The 24,167-nt window shown below is 38.1% G+C and overlaps 1 protein-coding gene across 3 annotated transcripts in view; it reads left to right on the forward strand.

Annotated features, from left to right (window-relative positions):
• LOC109066693 (D-glucuronyl C5-epimerase B) overlaps positions 1-24,167 on the forward strand; it is a 38,952-nt gene that overhangs the window by 9,379 nt on the left and 5,406 nt on the right. The window contains exons 2-3 of one of the 3 annotated variants that reach the window (XM_042760166.1): positions 8,607-8,707; positions 17,410-17,915. In XM_042760166.1, the coding sequence (XP_042616100.1) occupies positions 17,420-17,915 (496 nt within the window). In that variant the 5' untranslated portion in view covers positions 8,607-8,707; positions 17,410-17,419. Of the gene's footprint in view, positions 1-8,606; positions 8,722-17,409; positions 17,916-24,167 lie in introns of all 3 variants that reach the window. The other 2 variants (XM_042760164.1, XM_042760167.1) reach the window with 2 other exon arrangements.

The following is a 24,167-nucleotide window of genomic DNA, read 5'->3' on the forward strand; positions in this document are numbered from 1 at the left end:
AACCGGTAATCGGCCCATGCCTAATATAGACTAATATTAACCTATTAGACATAGGATGCCCCAGGCTAGTACCAGACCAGTTGACAGTTAAAAGTACTTGCGTTAATGCGTTTCAACGATTGCTGTTAATTTATTGTTTTTATGCCTTTGATTACTGAAACATTTGGATTTCTGGAGGTTTGATGCAAAAAAAAAAAAAAAAAAAAAAAAAAGTTACAAATGTAACAGTATTTATTTATTTTTTATTTTTTTGATTTTATGAGAATAAGTTGTGATAGTCTTGCAATCATCAGGTTATTTGATCAGTTTATTATTAGATCATTATAAATGGGTAATTTTTGGCACCACATGATGTAGTTTTCCAGTCGAGTGGTTCATGAATTTATAGCTGGCATGGAATTCCATTTATGAGGGTGAAATAGCTTGCTGTTATTGCAGATTACAAATATATTGTTGATTTTATATCTTAAATATTTAATGATGTTAGAAATGCTAAACATTTTATCATTTAGATTTTTTAACAAACAGTTTCTAGTTTTTTTTTTTTAGACCTAATATTTCTGTAAAATTTATGTGGGTGATGTTATTTTTTGAGGAAAGTTTCAGAAGACTGAAGTACGGTGCAGATTTAGCAACATGTATATTTATTTTTATTTTTTTATTTTTTTTGCATTTGTGCTTGTGTTTCTGTCACAGTCACTCATGTTTGGCCTGTGAGAACTTGCCATATGCTGCTGTCTGAATGCATACCAAAGGCTTTATATAGACCCGCTCTCTGATGTGTCAGCACTGTTTAACTCTGTTTTGTTTGCTGGTTTCTCATCGCTAATTAATGTCGCCGAGTAATTCTGACTTGTTGTAATGGTTGTTTGAGCAAGCTCTGAAAACACTGGAAAAAGCTCTGAAAAGTGTTCCAAGCAGGGCTAGGTGGTATGACGGTATATCGTTACAACGGAATAAAGTGTCTGTTGTTACAGATTTTGCTGTATCGTGTGTTCTGCAGTATGCAAATATATCTACATAACAAAGTTATTGCCATTCGTTCAGAACTGGCCCCTTATTTCCACTGACTGTGAGCAGAACCTTCTACGTCACCAACATGTGACCGGAATCGCTTGTTATCTTTTGCGCAAGGAGAGCGTTGTTCTCTTCTGCCGACCACTGCTGAACTGACAAATTCAATTGTTGTTGTTAATGTTGTTAATTTACCTGAACTCTGACGGCTTTTAGTGGAAGCTCCGCCTACTGACATCATAGATTCCCTTGTTTGAGACCAGCACGTTTTTTGGGGGCCGGTTCGGAACCAGGATCTGGGCACCGGATCCGGTACCAGCACTGGTGGAAAAGCGGTACCAGAAAGCAACTCTTTCAGACAGCATGTGATCGTGTATTGGGGACGTGCGTGATGTTTAATAAAGTTATTAAAGGGATAGTTAGAAGCATCATACTCAAAAAAGACTTGAGGCTGTAATTGGTGCCAAAAGTGCTTCAACAAAGTATTGAGCAAAAGTACCTGCATTGGGATTAAAGTTAATTCCTAAATGTCACCCTGTCATGCACTCCATCTTATCAATCAGAAAAGACTTTCTTTGTTCAGTGGTTTTTCTTTTTTTCACTGTTAGATATGTTTTTTACATTTCGGTACCAAAGTACCAGAATATTGGTAGGTTGTAAATAGTGGATTGTCTTGCACCTCGTTCTCACCAGCTCTGTGTGTGCTGCCTTTTTGCATAGAAACAGTATTAAGAAACGGCAACAGTACAGACATGCTAGAACACTTCCAGCTGTCGTTTGCAGCCTCTGTGCAGAGACGCTTTTCACTATTACAAGAGTAGGAATTTTAGACAGTTCTCCTGTGCTTGTGGGGTTTTGTTTCAAGCATTTGATTTGTGTGGTGTCAGCCCCAGGCTTGGTAACATCCATTTGATGATCTCAGGAGAGACTGATGGGAAGACTTGATTCCAGATGCTCGCTGAAGATCATCATCATCTATATCTATGAAACAGAATCTACCATCCCCTAGTCTCACGCTCTCTCTCTCTGTCTTTGATTTTTTCCCCCCACTGTGACAATCTCTTCTCATGGAGTATGAATTATAAATCCTGATACTGTATGAACACGAAGCCTTTAATTAGTAAATAATGCCTTGCGTTTATGCAAAGTTCAGATATGGATGAATACCCCCCCCCCCCCACCACCTCTTCCTGTCTGCTTCTTAGAAGCTCTTTCCTGCTGCAATGCACTTTGTCCTTGCCCTCATATCACCCTTGCATAGATGCAGTGATATGGCTTTTTGAAGCACTCTTCGCTCAAAGGCTTTTGATTTCAAGCATCAGCTGATAAATATTCCATGCAAGTTCCTTTCATAAGCAAACAAGGTGCAGAGAATGTGGCGCTTATCTCTTCGCTGACAGCCAGAAGACGCGCTCCCGCTCTCAGGACTGACATGAGGGTCAGAGGTTGCGAGATGCACCTGTGCCTTTGTGTGTTTTTGGGCTTGTATCTCTGTAATCAGCAGAAGGCTGCCATGAGTAACACTTCACTCGGGCTGGTGGGTTGCGAGTGGGCCTGCTCGGTGCCGTCACTGAAGCATTTAGCCCGTCTGAACTCGTCATCAGTGAATAATCGCACACATACCCCCGTGGTCAGGCACGAGCCCACGGCCGCCTGACCGAACGTCTGTTTGTTTTCTTTAAGCGATTCCACATCTTGGGTTTGAAGGGAAGCTGAGGCATCCTCCTGAGGCTTTGAAATCTTAGCCTCACTGCAGCTGTTTAATGTGTAAGATTCGAGGCTGTTTATGCATCAGGAGAAATGCAACGCATCTTGCCTGGACTTCTTTCTTTTTTAATTTGCAGGGCTTGGGGGCTTTGGTGACTCTGGTGGTACCAATCTCTCTTGGATTGTCCTTACAGTCCAGTTCATACAGAGCTTGAATTTGCTGCAGGTTTTTCTGCAGATGTACGGATCAGGAATAAACATTTAGAGTTTTTATGTATATGAATGTTTCTTCACTTAAAGGCACTTATATGCCCCAGGGGGTTGATTTTTATTAACATATTTCAACTTTTGTTACAGGATGGTCACATTAGCCTTGGAAACTTTCTTTTTAACCATTCATTTATTCATTTATGCTTCTTTCATTGCTATTTTTTATTTTTTTTTTGCATAATTGCCCCTTATGTATTGTTTTTGTTACTTTTTTTTTTTTTTTACCTTGTCCCAGACCCACATTTTCAGTACTGTATTGTCATTTCCACTGCCATTTTTGTTTTGATTATGATTAAAAAAAGTGTAAATAATTAGGCTCAGACAAAAGAGTTATTTATATATATATATATATATATATATATTATAAAAAGTCAGCATGTTTTCTTTTTCAATTCCCGAAGGATGTTTAACACTATACATAATCTGTTAGAATTCCCCCTTTGATGCATGTTTGTTCATTGTTGGACATTGTCAGTAGAAAAAAATTAGTTGCAATGAAATGGAAGTAATGGCAGATCTTTTGTTCCTTATTGTGATGTACAGCCAAGTGATACAGATTCCAAAAAAAAAAAAAAAAAAAAAAACATAGGGCGGGGACTTGGTTCTGTCCATCAGTTGTTGATTGGATGGAGGCAGATCTGTTGAATACGAGCTTGCAGTTGGTTGTAAGAAAGGGTTTAAGTGATTAAACGGGTCTGGCATATGTCAGCAATGAGAAATCTGGGAAGTCTTTTAGATTAATTGTTCACAATGAGATGCATTTAAAAATAGGTAAATTTTTATTTCATGCTGGCTTTAAGCTAGAGAAAGTGTGAAAAGTGTGCTTTTAGAAATTTTATTTTCTAAAAGTCCTCAGGACCAGTAGAGCCCATATATTGTTAAAGAAACATCCATAACAATCCTATGAAAAATTATTGATTTGTGAAGAGCTGTCTATGATTGGCGTTTGCTCTTGGTGTGAATATCTTTTAAGCTTCCTTAGAGCCACGTCTGCACTTGAGCACTCCAAGAGAGCTTCCATCGAGGCTGTTATTTGGATGGACTTGTGTGCATTGCAAGAGCTTTCAGGAGAATGCCTCGGGTCTTCAGTTCACAGTGCTGCTGCTGAAAAAGTAATATGTGCATTGGTAAGCTTCTGGTTGTGTGGTTCGGTTGTGTGACATTAGTGCAAGATGTCAAAAAAATGAAAGGGAAAATACATTACGATTGCTTTCTATGCCACACTTTTTCTCACTTGAAGCTTCCTAATTTACCATTCCTAACTCTCACAGCACTCTGAGATTAGGTGATGAGAGGAAAGAGAGAGATCATAGTTATGAAAAACTAAGTTATAGTGTCTACCATAAAGCCTTGCAGAACAAGAGCGATGGATGAATGAAAGAGAGGGGGAGGTTGTGAGAAGTCATTAGATATCTTTAGGTAGAGAGACTCAGCAGAGAAGCATTTATGAAGCAGCTGCTAAAGTGTCTCAGGTCTTCGATTCAGAGTGAGGATCTTTTTCAAAAATGAAAGTAAAATGCGTATGTCGCTTTTAAGCTATTTAAAAGCGAAGGAAAGCGAGGAAAAAATCTAACAAACTAAAAACTAACATTTTCTTTACGCTGAATTTCCGCTATTTGAAAGTGAAAGTAAAATGCGCACGCTGCTTTTACAAGCTATTTAAAAGTGAAGGAAAGCGAGAAAAAGAGTTAATGCCCCTGCCCCCACGGTGATACCGGTATTACTGGTGTGGATATGCGTCCATTAACTGGTGGGAAAATTTCTTTACCGTCACAGCCCTAATGTTCATTTATTTATCGTGTCCATGCCATTTTATGCTTTGTGAGCTTCAGTTATTTGTTTATCTGTGATCTGTGAAATGACTACAATACCTTTGCTGTTGTGTATGCTTTTAAAGCCTTTTATGTTCACCAAAGCTGCATTTATTTGATGATAAATACAGTAAAACCAAAACACATATATTTTTAAATTCTTTTAAAATTTAAAATAATATATATTTTTAAGGATTATTATTGAATATATTATTATTGTGATGCAAAGCTGAATTTTCAGCAGTCAGTACACCAGTCTTCAGTGTCACATGATCCTTCAGAAATCATTTTAATATACTGTTTAATATATCATTTTAAGTAACATTTCTTATTATTATTATCATCATCAATGTTGAAAACTGTTGGGCTGCTTAATATTTTAGTGATGCATTGCGGATTCTTTGATGAATGTGAATGTGATGAATGTGAATGATGTGTTTTTTTTTTTATAACATTATAAATGTACTTACAGTCCCTTAATGTGTCCTTGCTGAATACAAGTATTAATTTCTTTTAAAAAGAATCCTACTGACTGAACATGATAATGGATATTGTTAATTTAACAATGCAAAAGACAGTTTCATGGCTGGTAAGAAACATTTCATAGCCAGCTTCCCACCTTAGCATGTGAGGCAAAAACTTAATTTTGGACCCTGACCCCTGAGTAAGATTATGAGATGAGACTGAGATGCCAGAAGGCAGTGTAGAGATATCCTGAGAATGTATGCAAAGCCTCTTCAAGAGCCATAGGAATTTTACAGATGAGCACCATATCCCTGAGAGACTGACAGGCCCCACACATCTCCCCTACTGCGACACTCAAACTCCCAAAATTCTCTTTGTTCCCATAATCCACTGTGACGGTGAGGGTCGCATTTCCACTGCAAAGGGCCTGACTGGAGGAGGGGCTGCAGGATCACACGGGCCATTTATAGGGTTACAAAAAAGTGCTGGGGCCCTGGATATGTGTCCACAGGATCAAACAAAGAGGTCTTTCACCTTTTTGAGATAATTGATGCTGCTTTTGTTGCTGTTGTTTTGGCTCTCTCAGTGTTTTTAATGTTGTCCATGGTATACATGGGACCAGACGAAATAAATAATTATGCGCAATCTTCATGTAGAGGTCCGTTTCTGACTGTTTTTGACAGTGTTTGTTCTGTTTTTCTATTTGAACACAAGCCTGCGCGCTTCTTGAATCCTCTGAATCTGATATTAAGATGTTCTTGTCCAATCCATCTTCACAGGCAATGAATCTGCCAGCCTGCAGTAAGTTAAGAATGGGGTGCTTTCAAGTGCACATCTGATAACTGGCCATATTTTATCCTCTGCTCCTCTGTCGGCTTCTTTCTGCCGCTCTCCCACTTTCCCCATTTTCATTCTTTCTATCATACGAAGCTGAAACCTCCATTACTCTCGAAACGCAGAGCTGGGCAGATGAAGTGTGAGATGATTTCCTGTGAATGTGGCCATGTGCTGACTCTCGTTACTCTCGCTCTTAATGGATTCCACACTTCTGCACACATTGTGAGCGTACCTGACAAGGACTTATGGATATGTCCTTGTTCTCAAGAATAGCGTAGTTGCTCTTGTAGAGTAGATGTGTGTAGGCGTTGTTTACATATTCAATGTATTTCTCCCCATCTATGTCTGATAAGGGTGTGAGAGCCATTGATTGAGCATATAATGCTACGTTTGGGAAATTACCCACATATTTCAGTGGGTACTGTGTTGATGTTAGGTTTTTTTTCTGTCTCTAAAAGGAAAATTGAAAAAGGTTCACTGTTGCGCATTGTTGAGCATGAACTCTTCAACCTCAAATTCTCCCCCGCCCCCACCATCTCAACTCTTCTTCAAAATCTCCTCCTCTCCCCTTAGTCTTTGAAACTCTTTTGAGATTTGTGTCAGACTAATTCGATTAGCTTTTTAATTGCCTCCATTCATAAGAGTGTGTATGTGTGTGCATGCAGACATCTGATGGACGTAGTGTTTAGAAGGACCTCAGTTTATACACGTATTCCAGCGAGAAGTGTCCTGAAGGAGCTGCCACGTTAACAAGAGTAGTGCATATCTCTCTTTCTCTCTCTCTCTCTCCGGCTCTCTCTCAAGTGTTTGGCATGTGCTCTGAAAATTAACTAACCCTCTGGGGCTTTTAGCTATAGTACGTACTTATTTGGTGTATGGAGAACATTAAACACACCATAGGCAGGGTGGACAAACTGTACTTAAATGCATCATCCACTTTGGCTATTTTTCCCCTTCCATATCTTGCCAAACATGAATGATAAACACTTTTGTGTATAAATGAAACCGTAGGGAGTAGGGACTGTGTGGGAGTTCGATGACCTCTTATGGAATAGTTCACCCCAAAATGTGTATATAAATTTTTAAACATTGATCAGTGCACATTAGTTCATTAAATATGATAAACAGATATTGGACATTATCCTGTTTAAGTGATTACTATCAGAAGCTTGAGGAAAAAGTGAACCGGCATTGTGGGCTTTGCTCAAGTTCTCATTCATATATACTTGATGGCCACTAGGGTAATTTGAAAAGACTGTTTTAATGTCACGCTTGTTTTGTCTGCAGCCTTCGTTCCTTTCTAGTCCATAAGAGTATGACCTGAAGGAATTACTAAATTGCTGGGATTTCTTTGAGCTTTTGTGATTTGGGTGAGAAATAGGCATGAAAGACAAGGCTTTTAATAGTAACTGCTGACAATGCCCTGCAGACAGCCACACGTTAATGAGGTGTTAACTAGAACTGACATGCTGAGATTTTACTGCCGTGACTCCCAGACAGGCATCCTGAAGATCAGCCTCCGTGATTTTTTATTAAGCAGACGTCCAATGAAAAGCATTAAATACATTTTACCAAAAGGATTAATGACAATGTGTGTTGCTTTTTAAAGCTCTTCTTGGCTGAATCATCATAAGTTATCCTGGTACCTATTCTTTTTATACACCATAACATTGTAACAAATGGGAGCCTTGTCAATGAGGCTTGTATCCGACAGAATGTTATAAACTAGCAAATATCTGGTTTAAGTGCTTCGTCTATATTTTCATTTTATAAAAAATGATCAATACCCTCTTTACGGTGTGATTTACTGCAGTTTTTAAATGAACAAGCCTCTCCTCGGGTGCTGGAAGACTGTTATGGCACAGATTAATTGTGGGGTGAAGAGTTGCAGTCACTCTCCACACACTACAGCTGATGGATCGTCACTACATTAACGACCGGGCTGTCGACAAGCCTGTAAATTCATCATGAATGCAATTACTAATATGTATTTGTTTCTTCTCCATCATTTATGGTCTATTTAAAGCCTGTAAGTCAGTGTTCCTTGACGTGAAAGTGTACTTAATGCCTAGGCCAAATGTGCTGTGCCAGTTTTATTTGCACTCACAGATTTCATTTATGAATAAATGTCTAATTAGCTTGGAGTTGATCTCATCTTAACGTCCTACAACAATGCTGCCTTTGCCATTCGTCTGACCAAACAGTCAACTCAAACAACCCCCAACACCATCAGATGATATTTGATAGTACATTCAATCGGTGGTTTGAATAACTTGTCCTCCTTTGAAAGCTGTTAAAGCTTTTTCGGGCAACCAATAACCAGGCTTAGCTGGTGTTAATAGATGATATCTGAAATTGGGCCACCACCTCAAAAGAGATAAGGACATGGTGATGACTTAGTCCTCAGGAAAAAAATTCTTTAAAAATTTCAGTTTGATTTTTCTGTTCACACAGCTCAGCTGGAACAATATCTCATTACTGTTTCTGTTTCCTCTGTTTCAGGTATGACAGACTATTTTGTCAAACCGATCCCTAAATGAACCGGAGCAGAGTATCGAAACTATGGCATAAAGCGCAATGACGGCACAGTCAGACATTCACTGGTGATTGGAGCTGGGTAATTTCACTGCTTTAGATCAGATATTCACTTTGGTGTCATGCCACATTAAAATCTCTATGCAAACTTCAAAACAAAATGGTTGAAAAATAGTTTTTTTTTTTTTTTTTGCGTTTTGCCCACCAATGCTACATTTGTTTGACGAAAATTACAGTAAAAACAGTAATATTGTGAAATATCATTACAGTTTAATCAGTCAATAATCGTGTTTTTCTTTTCTCTCTTTTTTTAAATTGTAATATATTTTAAAAATGTAATTTATTCCTGTGATGACAAAGCTGAATTCGAGCCATTACTCCAGGCTTCGGTGTCACTTGATCCTTCAGAAATCATTCTGTTTTGTTGATTTTGTGCTTATAAACATTTATTATTATCAGTGTTGAAAACAGTTGTGCTTCTTTATTAGGGTTGGGAACCGAGAACCGGTTCTTATTCAGAACCACTTCTGTTTTTTGAAAAGAACCGGAACCGTGAGCAATTTCTAAGTTTCGGTTCCAAAAACGGTTCTGGTGCGACACGTGACCAAGCGCTGTGAGCAGTCTTGCGCTGGTGTTCTGATGATTCGGCTTTTCCCGTAAAGGATGTCACAAACCAAATAACAGAAACGTCACCCTGCCTCTTTAATTACTGAGCACAATTTTTCTAATGACGCACACTCCACAGACACGTGCGCCGCGTCGTGTCTTTAACTGCCGAATACATGTTTCCTACGACTGTACTGCACTCGCGCCTTTGATAACTGTGCACATCGTTTTGTCTGACTGTACATGTACCGGCCGCGCGCAGCACCTGCCGCCACTAAATTACATTATATTTGTCCCATATTGTCATTAATATACATACTGACTTGGACCACTAAATAAATAGACTGCTATTGTTATGTAAGTATGAGGGTCAGATTATTTAGTGTACAGGTCATTTCAAGAGTGATAAACAAAGTGATAGAAAATATTTATTTTCATGCATTTTAAATGTTTAAAAATGTGGAAACCACTCATTGCATCACAGCATCTCCTGACTGCATTATTATTTGTAAAATAGGGGCTTTATGGAGTGTGTGTATACATGGTTATAAGTATAACAGTTTATATTTCATTAATTTAGGGAAATTAACAAGTGTCTTAGCCCTCAAGGGACTATTTGGCCAACCTTATTCCTGCTTGAAAAACAAAATGTTGTTGATAGTGTAAAAAACATCAACTTTGAAGCACATGCTGATTGATGGACTTGCATTACTCATTAAATAACTGGATGTCGCAGTCTTTGTGCTGATGGATGTAAACTGGCTTTATCCAGCTCATATCAAGTCATCATTCCATTTGGTAGTCGCCACATCGTGTTGCATGGCATCTGGTTAGGATGTGTGTAAGAGTGACTTGTATGTTTGCTAATGATGTTTGTGTGGGGGGGGGGGGGGGGGTCTCATAATGGCTCTGTCAGATGGTTTGCTTCATTTTATGAAAAGTGTTTAATCCCCCCGTTGGCCGTAAGATCGTAAGCTTTTTGGAAATATAACAGGTCTAATCCCCTGACTGCTGATGAATTGGATGAGGAGCATTACCTTCAAACCAATTTCTCTGTTCACCCACTGCCAGAAGAGATACGCCTGTAAACACGGGTTCATCACACAGACTAGTTTAAATAGACCATTGACCAGTAAATTTGATTTTTGTTTTCTGTTTTATTTTTTAAAGATACCAAATAATGTATCATAATATGCTGTAATGCTGCCATTCTGGGAATGTCTGTAATGACCCACTTTTTTGATCCCCAAAACATAAAATGACTGATTTGGGGATGTGTAGAATTTCTTCCCCATGATGTGGTCTGTAGGTCAGTGGTGTTCAATTTGTTTTATTCAAATGCCCCCCAATGTCCAGCACAATTTGCAAAGGCCTCCCCATGTGAGGTAAGATGTATCTTCCACTAATTCTGATATAATTATGGCAAAGCTGCTTGTTTTGTATATTTTTTTAAAGCTATCGAGGGGAAAAACAAAATTAATACAATTAATTTAAAATAATATAAAAAAATTGTATGAATAATAATATATTAAATTGAATATTTAATTTAATATTAATTGAATATTCAAGTTCTTTTTAAAATATGGAGAAAAAAAAAACATGCAATTTGTACAAATCCTCTCCTGTGACCCCATCTGCGTACTGTAGTATACGAAGAGTAAACAAAGGGAATAATGTTTCTTTTAAGCCTTCTTAGTGAAATCTCTCTCTCTTATCAGTTAGGTATCTTCATGGGTTATCCAGCTGTCTTTAGTGCTACTTCTGGATATGCTGTGGTTAATTGCATTCATGTAGAAGCCAAAGTTGTTTTTACTAGGGCCTACATGGTGCTGTTGATGGAACAGGTGTGTTGATTAGATCATGAATCACAGCCAGAAGGAGATCTTTGCAACATCTGCTCTTTGATCATCTTGCCTTTCCAGCTATAAACTGGATTTGCATCTTCGAGGGAGAGTAAATAGCAGTGCACCTCAGTCTAATATCTGATCAAACCTGCAAAGAGGTTCAGTCCTAGTGCATCTGATTAGCTGGGCTTGAGCCTTACTCTCCTGATATTACACCAAAATGAAGGGCTAATTTTAAGTCTTGTGTTCTCTATAACTGCCGTTCCGTTGATATGGGAGTTCTCCCGTACTCCCTTTATAATGAGAATTACACTAAATTACATCCAGTGCATTATTATTATCTATTATCCTGTCAACTGTGCTTATTATGGGCTGCATCTGTTACACAGGGGGAAACCCTGTGATGTCCCTCTGGCAATATCTTTTTCGCTAATGAGCCTAATAATGTAGCTGTTCCACATCAGAACAGAGGGGATTGGTGTGTTTTTGTTTCATTGGTTTACTTCTGTTATTAATCTGCATCTATTCTTTAGCTTCTAGGTTGGGCATCAGTAATAAGCTCCTTTTGAAGCTGCTGATTGCCCTCGATTCATCCCCAGACAGATCAGAAGTTCAGAGAAGTGGATATGTCCAGAGTTTAGTTAGACCTGACACACCTGAGCTCAAACACATGACTCACTTCTCAGTGCTGCCAAGAGGGCAACACATCTCCTTGCCATTGGACTTGTACTATTTCTGCTGTTGTTGGCAGGTCAGACTATGTCCTCGACTAGAAGGAGCACGCCACCACCTGATCCTAGCCATTGCTCCATGAAGCAACTTTGGCTGTGAATTGTTCAAGAACATTACATACAATGTAGTATTGCAATAGTATTCCTCATTGTACAAAACAGTGTAAGCACAATGTCCAAAATTAGCTTCAAGACAGCATGATCAATGATCATGCTTATAGACTTTGATAAATATTATTGTACAAGATTCATGAGTGCACATTATTGTAAAATGGTGTCAGGTTTTTACATCAAAAACCACCTCTGAAACAACAGAGGGAAGGAAATTGTGACGTTTATTGCGGCTTTAGTTGTTATGAGTATCATCTATTTTCTGTTTCTTAGTTAATGACTGACGAATTAACCTCTGTTGGCCATTGAGTGCTCACCACTAGTTGGGTTGCCATGATCCAGGGTTGTGTTCTGACCACAAATTTAGCCAGTGATTTCTGTTATGCTAACAATTTTGTGCAGCTGTTTGCATGCAGTTGGCAAACTGCCGTCTACGGTTCCAGCCAACCAATGAGTGATAAAAGACTTCAGCATGGGCATAACTGCCCTTCTGAGTCTCGATCTTCTTTTCCAGAAGCCATATTGTATATGATCTAAATCTTAACTCGCTAGACTTATTTCCTTCCTGTGTTTGGCTTGAGATGTACGAGCCTGCACAAAGGCGAGGTATTTGAGGTATTCTGTGATTAATATGTTGTGTAATAGAGCAGGAAATCCTGTTCCCTGTGGCATTTCAAAATGTGGTTGTATACCATTTAACCCTTATTAGGTTTTCTTAAATAGGTCTCAGATTCTCAATCCGTTTCCTTCACTGTCAAACCCTTGTCACAAAATGTTTTCACAGAGGTTTCCTAGTGGATTAAACATGCACATTAGTAAATAGCCTGTGGTAAGATTTGTCGCTTTATTTGGCATTCTAAGATTTTCTTAATTCTAAAGCCAATATTTAAAGCTTTTATTCTCTTTAATAGAATTGATTTTGATTACCATAACTCGCTCATTATAAGCTGTACCAAAAAAAAACTAAAAATAAATAAATAAAAATCATCAGTGGGGCTCTAGCTCCTTTCTGCATTGTCTGGTGTTACATGAAGAGCCCGTGGCAGGCCTGAGTGGGGAGGACAGGTGTGCAGTCTCGGGAGCAGGTCTGTGTGGGTTGTGGTGACAAATGAGCTGAAGGCTTGGTATTCATTGCACCCAGCTCTCCTGTGCCAGGCCTGTCCTCCCTTTACTGACAACCTTTCATGTGTCAACAATACCTTCCACTGTTCCCTGAGCTCAAGGTGCCAGCAGAGGACAGCAGCCTGGGAAAGTGCTGCTAAGGGCTGGGCGGTAAGGCTGTGTATATATTATGCGATCATAGATATAGATTTCATTGTTTCTTTTATACCCTGGTAGATTTATTATCAGTGGGCTGGACTGCTTGATGTTGTTGGCACATGATGCTGTAACAAAGTAATGCAGAAATACGGAGTGGGACGTGTGCCAAAGAGGTCATGAGTTTGTTATTACGGAAATGGGAATTGACGGTTAAAAACATACCCCCTTTCATGCTAGTTACCCTCGCCCATGCATACACCGAATGGGTTTTTGATTGGATTAAAAGGGGTGATGTAGACCTGTAATAATCCAGTCAAAGTAAAAAAAGTAAGCATGTAAACTGCTGAATCTGACTTTGTTTTTTTTAAATAGGATTCAAATATCTTGCGCATATGTGCAGAGCCATGGTGCATATATTTACATTTTTTTTACGTCATACAAATGTGGGTATGTTTATTTACGTTTCGTTTTATGAACTGGTCAGTGGATGAGATTGAATATTTACTAAATATTTGGTAAAATCATACTCGCGGTAGCTCCGGTGATATTGTTACTATGGCTTTCTCCTGTTCTCAACATAGCAATGTGAAGTTTTGCTTGAAATGAATGTTATGCTGATCTAAACAAATATGTGAATAAAATTGTAGCATTTATGGTTCATATGAACAGACATTTCAGTATGGATTCTGAATAGGATTCATTCCGGTTGCCAAAAATTAGCGCATGTGTGAACATACCTAAGATGTATGTACTTAAATGTAATTGAATGTTGTAATTTTCTTGTAGATTGACCTTGTGCTTTGTATTTATATTTATATTTATATTAATTTATATTAATAGCAATACTTTAATTATTAATACATTAATTATATTATACAATATATTATTTTATTATATAATTAGTTATGAATTTAGTCAAAACTATCCATTATAAATTAAATTATTTCTTTGTATCTTTTTGTAACTCTAATGTTATATCATGTTAAGCTGCTTTTTGCAGTAATATTCTACAAATGGCAATTTTTTTTTGTTTTTGTTTTTTTAAACAAGCAATTATGGTGATTAATATTAATTATGTTACTAAAGAAATTTATTAGACCACCACCCAATGTAAGGTTTATGCCACAACTACCTTAAACTAACAGTACAGGTAAATATCAAAATAATTTTTTTGTTTAGTTTTTGTAATGGTTCATCCACCAGTATGTGTAAGCTCTTTAGTTACAGTATTGTTTCTAATGCTAAAATATAATTATTGTTGTTATCCATGAATTTTCAAATTTACTGTTTTACAAGAAAGGCAGAAAAAAATAGAAAAGCTCTTTATTATTTTTTTTTTTTATTCAGATGCCCAATTACAGTCACTAACAGCAGAGACTGTGGAAAAGTACTTAAAAATAATGCCAGCAAGAATGCAAGCTGCTATCAAGGCCATACAAAATATATATTTTTTGGTTATTTTTTTTTTTTTTTGACAGATTCCCAAAATATTTGTTTTCTCTTTATTATGACAGGTGGTCTAATAAATTTAAGCACAGTGCTTAACATATTTATTAGACTGTATTTATTGACTGTAATTGGGCATCTGAATAAAAAAAATAATAAAGTACATTACTATTTTTATATCTATTATATATTAAGTGACATAGGAATACAGTTATAGCTGTGTTTGGATTGACCAGGGCAGCTGTGGGTGTTGAGGGCCTGATCCAGGTAGCAGGAAAACAACTGAAGATGTGGTGATTCGATAGCGGCCTGCATTAGATGAAAGATCAGCTTGTGAATTAACGTGATGAGGATGCAGAGGGGGTGTGGTCAATGTCAGGTCGTCTCGGCAACTGAGACAGCGCTAAGCTCATTCTGATGGGGAGCGCTGTACTGAGATGGATGTGCTTGTTTTGAATTCAGTTTTCGAGAGCACTGCGTTTAATAAGTTAGCTGAACCCTGCTTTCCCTCATAGGAGCAGATCAGCCACAGCTGTAGCTGTGGGGACGGCACTTTGTTAAACCGCATTCATCCGTGTCTCCTATTACCAGTCATAAGCCTCTCTACGAAAAGCCATTTTCTTAAATCTAACATGGTATGATGCTCCCTAGGACATGGTGTACTCTTCCTTTAAGTCCGCTGTGCCACTTGTTCAGAGAAGGGATTACATCCGTGTTCCTCTTGTTTTTAGTTTGATCTCTGGATTATACAGAGCTCGGCCATATCTCATGCATATTAGTGGATTTGATGCAAATTATCCTTGTACACAGATGCATCCTGCACTGCGGTGTGCCGCCTGATCCAGATGCTCCATCAGCGAGCATTGATCAGGTGCTCTATGTTAGGATTCAGACAGCACTTTCCGAGCATGTCCCTGAATCTCAGAGTAACAGCATCTGAACTCTGCCAGCGAAAGATCAAATTATTTATAGCCTTGGCAAATGAGATGAGCTGCTTATCTTTCACGGTGCAGTCAGACGCTGCTCTGCTCCGCATGCTACGAACAGAGGATGCAGAGTCGACATGGGGAAGACAAAGTAAAGGGGGGAGAGATTAGAAAGAGATGGAGCACAGGTCTGTCAAACAAGTGCAAACTCTGCAAAGAGGATTAAATGGGAAGATTGGAAGAAAGAATGATTCACTTGCCCTGATCTTCCATACCAGTGAGTGAATATTACAGAACTATATGAACTATATTTCCACCTAATACATATGTAGGGCAGGTTAAAGGCATGTACATACCGCTACCATTCATCATGCCTGGGTCCTTTTTGCACAGTCCTTAAATATGGAGTGTTTGGCACAATGCTGCACTTCATTTGGGTTGATGGATTGATGCATTTTTGTTCTCCGTTGACCTTAGGCTTAGCTTTACATTCACAGTGGTGTGGACTGCTAATGATGGTATTGGCGTGTTGTCCATGCCAAACCCAGCACAGTAATTAGCTGTAGTGAGAGGCAGTGCTGTTCTGCTTATTGATTTTATTCTTTGCAAGGAAGATAACATGCCAAAGAGAGAGAAGGGATGATATGAGTGAGAGGGTGCTGATTCGTGTTATGAGTTACGTTTACAAAGTTAATGGGATTCTCTCCCAAGTACAGAAGCCACAGCAGCAGAATATGATTTGTGAAAGAGGAAAGATATGTAGAGAATACTGAATTCTTTCTTTTCTGTTCTGCTTATGACTATTGTTAAAACAGTAGTCATTGCATAAACTACAAGTTGGGTTTGCATCCACATATTTTTATGCATGTTTTGAGCTATTGCATCAAAAATGATGAATGAAAAAACCTAAATGCGAAGAACGTTTCCACACACAAGTACACACACACACATACACACAAACTTGCACATAAACTAGAATGGAAACACATTTACTAAATAAATTCCTAGATGGGCAGTTAAATTTTTCTTTTTTTGAACAGTTCATTTGGAGAAGATGCATATTATCAGACTAGTATCAGTGTATAGGATCTCAAAAGTTTTATTCACAGATTGATTTTTGTGATTTAACAGTCGTTTTCATTGTAAAATAAAATAAAATATAAGTGTTGGATTAAACCTTAATTTAAAAAAATGCTTAAAATTTGAAAATTAGAATTAGAACATTAAATTAGAACAAAAACGAAAAATGTTGTCTTGTGAAAAGCTTAATAGAAATAACTTAAAAATTTAAAAAATTAAATTTAAAACATTAAAAACTAATAAAATGACAAAGGCACAATAAAATTACTAAAGCCTAAACTAAATTTAAAATGAAAACTAAAAACATAAAAATAAAAGCTAATTCAAAATATTTGTAAATGCTATAATAGTATATAAATAATGCTAAAATAACACAAAAACATTACATAAATAACATGCAAACATAAAAGTTTCTCTAGTAAATCCAGAAACTGGTTCCATTGTGCATCTTTTTTGGGCAAATGCTGCACATTATTACCTTAACAATAAATATAGAAGAAAAAAAAATCTCTTATGCTGCATTTGATTATTCATGCAGAGGGAAAAATATTGATTAGACCTTTTAAACTCTGATTAATTCCATGTAGGTATGCATAAAATTTCCTCTGACTGGATTACTGATTACACGACAGCCTAAATCTAAAATGTCACTGGTGTATAGCAGGGCGTATAAGCATGTGATTGCATGTTTGTCTGTTATTTCAGCTCAGCCAATGGGTGTTTCATAGAATGTGTTTTAAAGTACGTTTGTGTCTTTGTATTACAGGTAAGCAGTGATGATGCGTTGTCTGGCAGCCCGTGTTCACTACAAGACCCTGATAGTGATCTGCGCTCTCCTCTCTCTGCTCACGGTTGTTCTGTGGAACAAGTGTACAAGTGAGAAAGCGCTGCGCTTCCTGCCCCGGCACCCCCAGCCGCCTCCCAGCCCAAAAATAGACAGCCATCCGCAGCAGCCCCAGCCCCCCGAACCTCCACCTGTGGTCGGCGGAGTGCGCTACGAAGAGATCGACTGCCTGATCAATGACGATGTCACCATTAAGGGCCACCGAGAAGGCAGTGAGGTATACCTGCCCTTCAGCTGGATGGAGAAGTACTTTGAGGTGTATGGCAAGGTGGTACAATACGACGGCTACGATCGATTTGAGTTTTCACACAGTTACTCCAAAGTATATGCCCAGAGAGAGCCGTATCACCCCAGCGGAGTCTTCATGTCCTTTGAGGGGTATAACGTGGAGGTGCGTGACAGAGTCAAGTGCATCAGTGGAGTGGAAGGTGAGTGATGTGGTAATGGTTACACCTCTTCATTTCTGATCGATCTTCTCTGATAATGGCTGCTTAGTAATGCTATGCTGAGGTGTCCGAACACATTTAATCAATTGAGATGGATTGCATTTTACACCTGGTATTAACTTGTGTCTATAAACAGGCATCAAAAGTGCAGTGGTAATTAGGGTTGTAACGGTTCTGGGTAAAAAATTGAACAAGTACCTTTCTCCACCCACGATTCGGCACGCACTTGCATGAGGTTCAACTTAAATTTGACAACGCATCTTTAATCTGGCTTGTTGAAAATAACAACATGTAAAACAGACAGAGTTCGGCTAATGTAGGCCTATGTTTCTGTCGATGGATACGCATTCTGGCTTCCCAATACTTTAAACAGCAATGAAAAAAAAAATGGACAAACCAGTCACTCTTTGTAAACTTTGTTCAATGCGAGTGCTGTATTCTTGAATATGACCAGTCATTCATGCCGTCATCACCCGGGTGTTGATAGCGTGTATGAGCAGGTGAGACCTGAACAGCACACATTACTATCTGTATTTAAACTAAACACATTTAAGCCATGCCAGTTTAATTCAAACATTTGAATGCGAATGAGAACTCGAGCACACCGTGAGAAGATTTGTGTGTGCACGTGCAAACCCGCGTTCAGGTTTCAGACAGTGTGCAAATATTGAGTTCTCTTCCAAGTCTTCTGCCTGAATAAACAAATTCACACTGAAGTTATGTCAGCATGTCCATCTTGGTGAGTATCCCAGCAGACATAGTCGGCTGAACGTATAGTATCAGTGAACTAGACCCGTGAATTGTTTTAAAGTGACAGTAGGATATATATATATATATATATATATATATATATATATATATATATATATATATATATATATATATATATATATATATATATATATATATATATTTTTTTTTTTTTTTTTTTTTTATTAAATTGCTGTCTGTGTTTTTAATGTTAATCAAAAAGCAAAAGTCAAGGAAATCACTCTCTGCTCTTGATTGAATAGCTTTTGTAACTTGAATAATGATTAATCTTCACTTTATACAGTTAAATATAGAATGTTATTTTACATTTGATTGCTTTATTCAATATCTGTACCTAATAACTGTTAGAGCTCCCTAAAAAAAAATTGAAAAGCACTGTTTATTTTATTTATCTGTGCTCTATTTAGGGTTGGGCCGATAGACGATGCCATCGCTGATGGCTGATAGACATCATGATGTTACACCGGCATCGTGACCCCCCCCCCCTTTTGAATGCACAACCGATTTTGGGTTTTACTATCACTTTTGAGATTCACAATCACACGTATTCTGTTTATGCTATGGAGCGGCAGTACCTACCACACATTTTACAAGATTATATGTTTGTCAGTGTGGTACTGTGGATCTGCAAATCAATCGCCATCATCCTCAGTCATCTCTCCTTACACCGTGTCTACACCAGACGCAAAAGTTGTCGTGTGGCGCTTCGCCGCATCAGCTAAAGACTGTCTACACTGGATGCGACAAAGCGACCGTTGAAAGTCATTTGAAATTTGTGTCAATATGACATAAATAGAACATGGCAGCAGTATACTGTCAGGTATTTGTGGTATCACGCCGTGCCGCATCCATGTAGACAGCATCACTGATTACAATAAGTTCTGTTGACTGATCTATATATAATGAAACTTATAACTTAAAAACTTACAATGTGGATAAACCGCAACAAGTAAACATGTCAGCTGTTAACTCGCTTCAGCATGACCATGATGCTAGAGTTGCAAAATTACCCAAATTTAGTTACTGAAACTTTATTTTGGTAATTAAAGTTTCTGAGTCTCTATAAATAAACAAATAAACTATTGCTTAATATCTCAATGTGAGGACTGTAAGAGGCCATGCATCTCCCCACCTGAGATGCATGTTAATAACAGGTGTTCAAAGGGTTAGGTTGCCTTGTTTAAATCCATTCCGCTGGTTTTTCCCCTCATAATTAGAGCAGAAGATGCAAGAAAAATCAGCAGATTCTGTCTGGGCCTACTTGTAACTGGCTTTCCTAATGTGTCTCACACAGTTACTTTCTCCCTCATCATCAAGATTCACCTAAACACGTCACATTAAAGCACTTAATTGTGGCACACAGGGAGAAGTGAGAGGCAAAGTGACCTGCCTCATTTCTAACACAACTTGTTAGTGGCCATTAATAGTCATTTAGTGCAGTCCGAGAGGAGTTTCCTAGAAGCCAGGCTCGAATGATCTACGTCTGGTTCTTAGTAAGTAATGCACCCTCAATGGACTATACTTTAAGCAAATGAAAGTGGGATTGATTCAGCCAAGAACTGAATCACAAAAGCTGATTTGATGACCTTAAATGTAATGGAGAATAATTTTGCACTCAGACTCCCATGTGTCTTCTGGTGAATGTCAATGAGGAAACGCAAAACCAAATTATTAGTCATTTTCTTCTTTGATAAGGAACCTAAATGACAAGCATTTCAAAATGAACTGATAGATGACACTCCTTGACAGGAAAAAGCTGATAATGGGGCTCTCATTTGTGTCCTTCAGAGGGATTTTACTGTACAGAAACTGCATTTTTCTCTCCACTGTGTCAGTGATCCAGCACTGTTTCACTCCTCTGACAGATTACTTTTAATAATTTCCTGCTGGCTCACTCTTCTCTCCACCTTTCTATCTCTTTGCAAGGACCGTCCTTCAGCAGACGGGGTTAAGTGCCCTTTTCGAGGCATCACAGTGATAGAGCAGAGCTCTGATTCCAGTCTCACTCCAGTTCTTGGATCACCTCTTTCTTGGAACTAAACCTGCAACCTTTGTTTTAAGAGCCCAGATCTCTGATTATCAGACTAACAGTGCCATATCAAAGCTATTAACACAAAGTTTGTGATGCTCTCTAAAGAGAGTAGAGTCGCTCAGTGCCATTTGCTCTTCTGTATTGTTTTATAATTAGACTGGGTAATGAAGTAATCACTTCTGAGGAAGTATTGAAAATGAGTTTAGTCTGATCAATACTGGAGCATAAAGGATGCCTTCCAAAACACAACATCATTACTATTCACTGAAGATGATGAAGTCTCTCACAGTGCTTCATAAGACACTAATGGCAAACAAAGTGTAAGAATTTTTTAATTAAATGAATGTGTATCTAATTTAAAGCAGGCCAATCTGTTTGTTTGTTTGTTTGTTTGTTTGTTTGCATGTGTGAGTGTACATCAGCGTAACCAGTGACAAGCGTGTAAACAAACTTCACTTTACGTGCTCAAAAAACAGAGAGCATTCTACAGTATTTTGTCTAAAATGCAGAAATTCAGCACATCCAGACATTCTGGTCTGAAAAACTCATTGATCAGCATTCTGTATTAAACCACTTTTGACTCTTTTTCTGGTGAAAGCTTTTAAAACATGCAAACCTTGTTTTGTGTGTGCATTTAAAGAACCCACTTTTTTTGTAGCACCGCAAAGAGGCACATTCATAACAAAATCCTTTGTGGCAGGTGGAAAAATTGGGTTGTTGAGATGAAATTCTCAATGTCTGTGGCAGCACAAAAGTAAAGGAGTTTGTACCAGTCCTCTACTTTTGTTTCCCTTCAAGCCTCTTCTCCTCCATAACCAAGAGCCAGTCCATTACTCTGAGTCTGTTTTCATGGAGCCGCTCTCTGTTCTACAAAGAAGCTTTGTAGCTGTAATAACCATGTAGGAATGAAGGAGCCTGCAGGGAATCATGTGGGGTTTAAAGCATTGCCTCCTCCAGTATCCATATAAAATTAAAGCGAGCACTGTCTTAACACACAAGTGTAACACTTAAGAACAGGCTTGAGTCCAGTGTTCAAGGAATGTTGCGGTGTTTATGTGAAGGTCGTGCGGCTGTCTGTCAGTGTTGGATCTCACTGAGGTAATGAGCTGGCATGTATTTTTAACTTGGTGTCCAGCATCAAACTATTATGCCAACAGAAAGCAGCTTTAATCACCACTGAAGATCTAAATCACTGTAGTAAGAAATATGGACGTTTTTTTGAAAGGTGTTTCACATGCAAACACAAAACAAAGATTAATTAGAGGTTCTGTTCCCCTCGCTTTCATCCTGGCACAAAAACATTGTGTTGAGCTCAGAGGTAATAACCCACATGAGCCTGCGGCAGTGTGTTTGAGCAGAGAGCCTATTATCAGAGACAGCGGACAGACTCATCAGTCTCAGCTGAAGAAGAGAGAGAGAGGGAGTGAGAATAAAAAGGAATGAAAAGGAGATGAGTACGGAGGGGTGACAGTGAAAGAGAGCTCCTTTTTCCTCCTCCTTCAGTTTGAGGGATGGTGTCTCCTCCAGCAGAGGATCAGAGTGCTCTGAATAGTATCTAGGCCATAGAGTGCCTCCACAGCGCCCGTCTGCCTCCTGATACAGGTCCCACTTAGAGCCAGCATGTGTAAGCGTGCGTCCTGGAAAGCTGGAGGCAGGCTCATTGGTGTGTTTGTCATCTATATTGCCTTATGTCTGTGTTTAACCCTGCATGTGGTTTTTTTTATGTGTATGTTTGTGAATAGATCCTTTCAAGCCAGCTGTGGTCGCAGTGTTATGCCTGAGGCTTGATTATTGTTATTCCAGGCTATAGAATAGATGAGCTGTGGTTAAACAAAAGAAAAGGTTGGAAAGAGGGTGAATGAAAGCTGGGTAAACTGTAGCTCTCAGCATTCATGTTTGTGTGGAAAGCACAACTTTGGCTTTTTCCTCCCAGTGTGCGCTTCTTTTTTTTTTGTATTTTTGGCTGATTGAAGGTTTATATGTTTTCACTGTGTACCCTGGATTGTGTATCTGATCTAAATTGTGTAAAAGTCATGAAACCAGAAACAAGATTATTCATAATGAATGAAGATGGCAGAAACCACTGCTTTACATGATCACCCTTGAGTTAAAAACTAAAAAGACTCAACACTAAAAGCTAACAGTATAAAACGGATAACATAAAACACATAAATGTGAAATGTCTGAATATTCTAATTTTCAAAATGCTTCAAATTTGAAGCCTAAAATTATCAAGGTAAACAATCTGTATATGAACACTTGTGATTGTTGAATTTTATGTTAATGTGGTAAGTTGCTATGTTGCTTGACAACCAAAAAGAAGTCTAAAGGCTAATAACCTTTATTACATTACTCAGAGGAATAATTTTAGAAGGTTTTTTATTTTATTTTTTATTAATGATTTCAACTGTGTACTGATATATTTGTCTATAATGCTGTTTTCGCTTTAAAAAATAATTTTTAAGGGTGCTTTTAGATACTTTGTTTCATCATATGTTTTACATTATACATTTGTGTCCAATATGCTGTTCGATTCCATTGTCAGTGTGAGTACCACCAAAGTCTCTTTAAGACAAGTCATGTCACTCTGCGACCATCTTTGAAACGCCTCTTGGGCATGCAAGTGCAGCTCCTATCTTTTTGAATGGGGAAACATCAAATTCTCCAAAACTGTTCTCTAAGCGTACCAAAGAAATCTGACAACTGTGTCATAAATGTGGTTTCTTTTGCTCAAATAGCGTTATATAAAGCTTATTTTTCAGGCTAGATCAGCCAGTGCGCATGTGCAGTCCTGAGCACATGTCTCAGAACGCTGACTGTTTCTAAAGCAACCGGGACTTCTAACGGCAGCTTCAGTGATGCGGTGGCTTTACCAATTGGATATTGGCTATATTGAGCGTTCCATTTTTCCCCATTCAAAACTGTATGAGTGACATGTCTTGGGTATTCTATAGTATTTGTTACCACCGCATATTTAACATCGTACCAAGTCACAATAAGAAAATGCCAACTGTGTTGAGAAAATGCCAACTTTGTTTAGTCATGTTTTTGATGTGTTCAGTTTACCACCCAAACTTTACACAGACACACACCATATATATTCCAGACATACACTGCCGTTCAAATGTTTGGGATTGTTGAGTCTCTTAAGCTCTGCAACCTTTGTGCAAGACTGCAAGACTGCATTTATCTGGGAAAAAATACTAATATTGTATAATATTATTACAATTAAAAATATGTATTTTTTATCATTTTAATATATTTTAAAATATAATTTATTTCTGTGATGGGAAAGCTTTCAGCAGGCATTACTCCAGTCTTCAGTGGCACACAATCCTTCATAAATCATTCTAATATGCTTATTTTATTGTCAAGAAACAGTGATGATCAGCGATGATGAACAGTTGTGATGCTTAATATTTTCGTGGAAA

The sequence above is a fragment of the Cyprinus carpio genome, chromosome A7 (assembly GCF_018340385.1).
Source record: "Cyprinus carpio isolate SPL01 chromosome A7, ASM1834038v1, whole genome shotgun sequence".
NCBI lineage: Eukaryota > Metazoa > Chordata > Actinopteri > Cypriniformes > Cyprinidae > Cyprinus > Cyprinus carpio.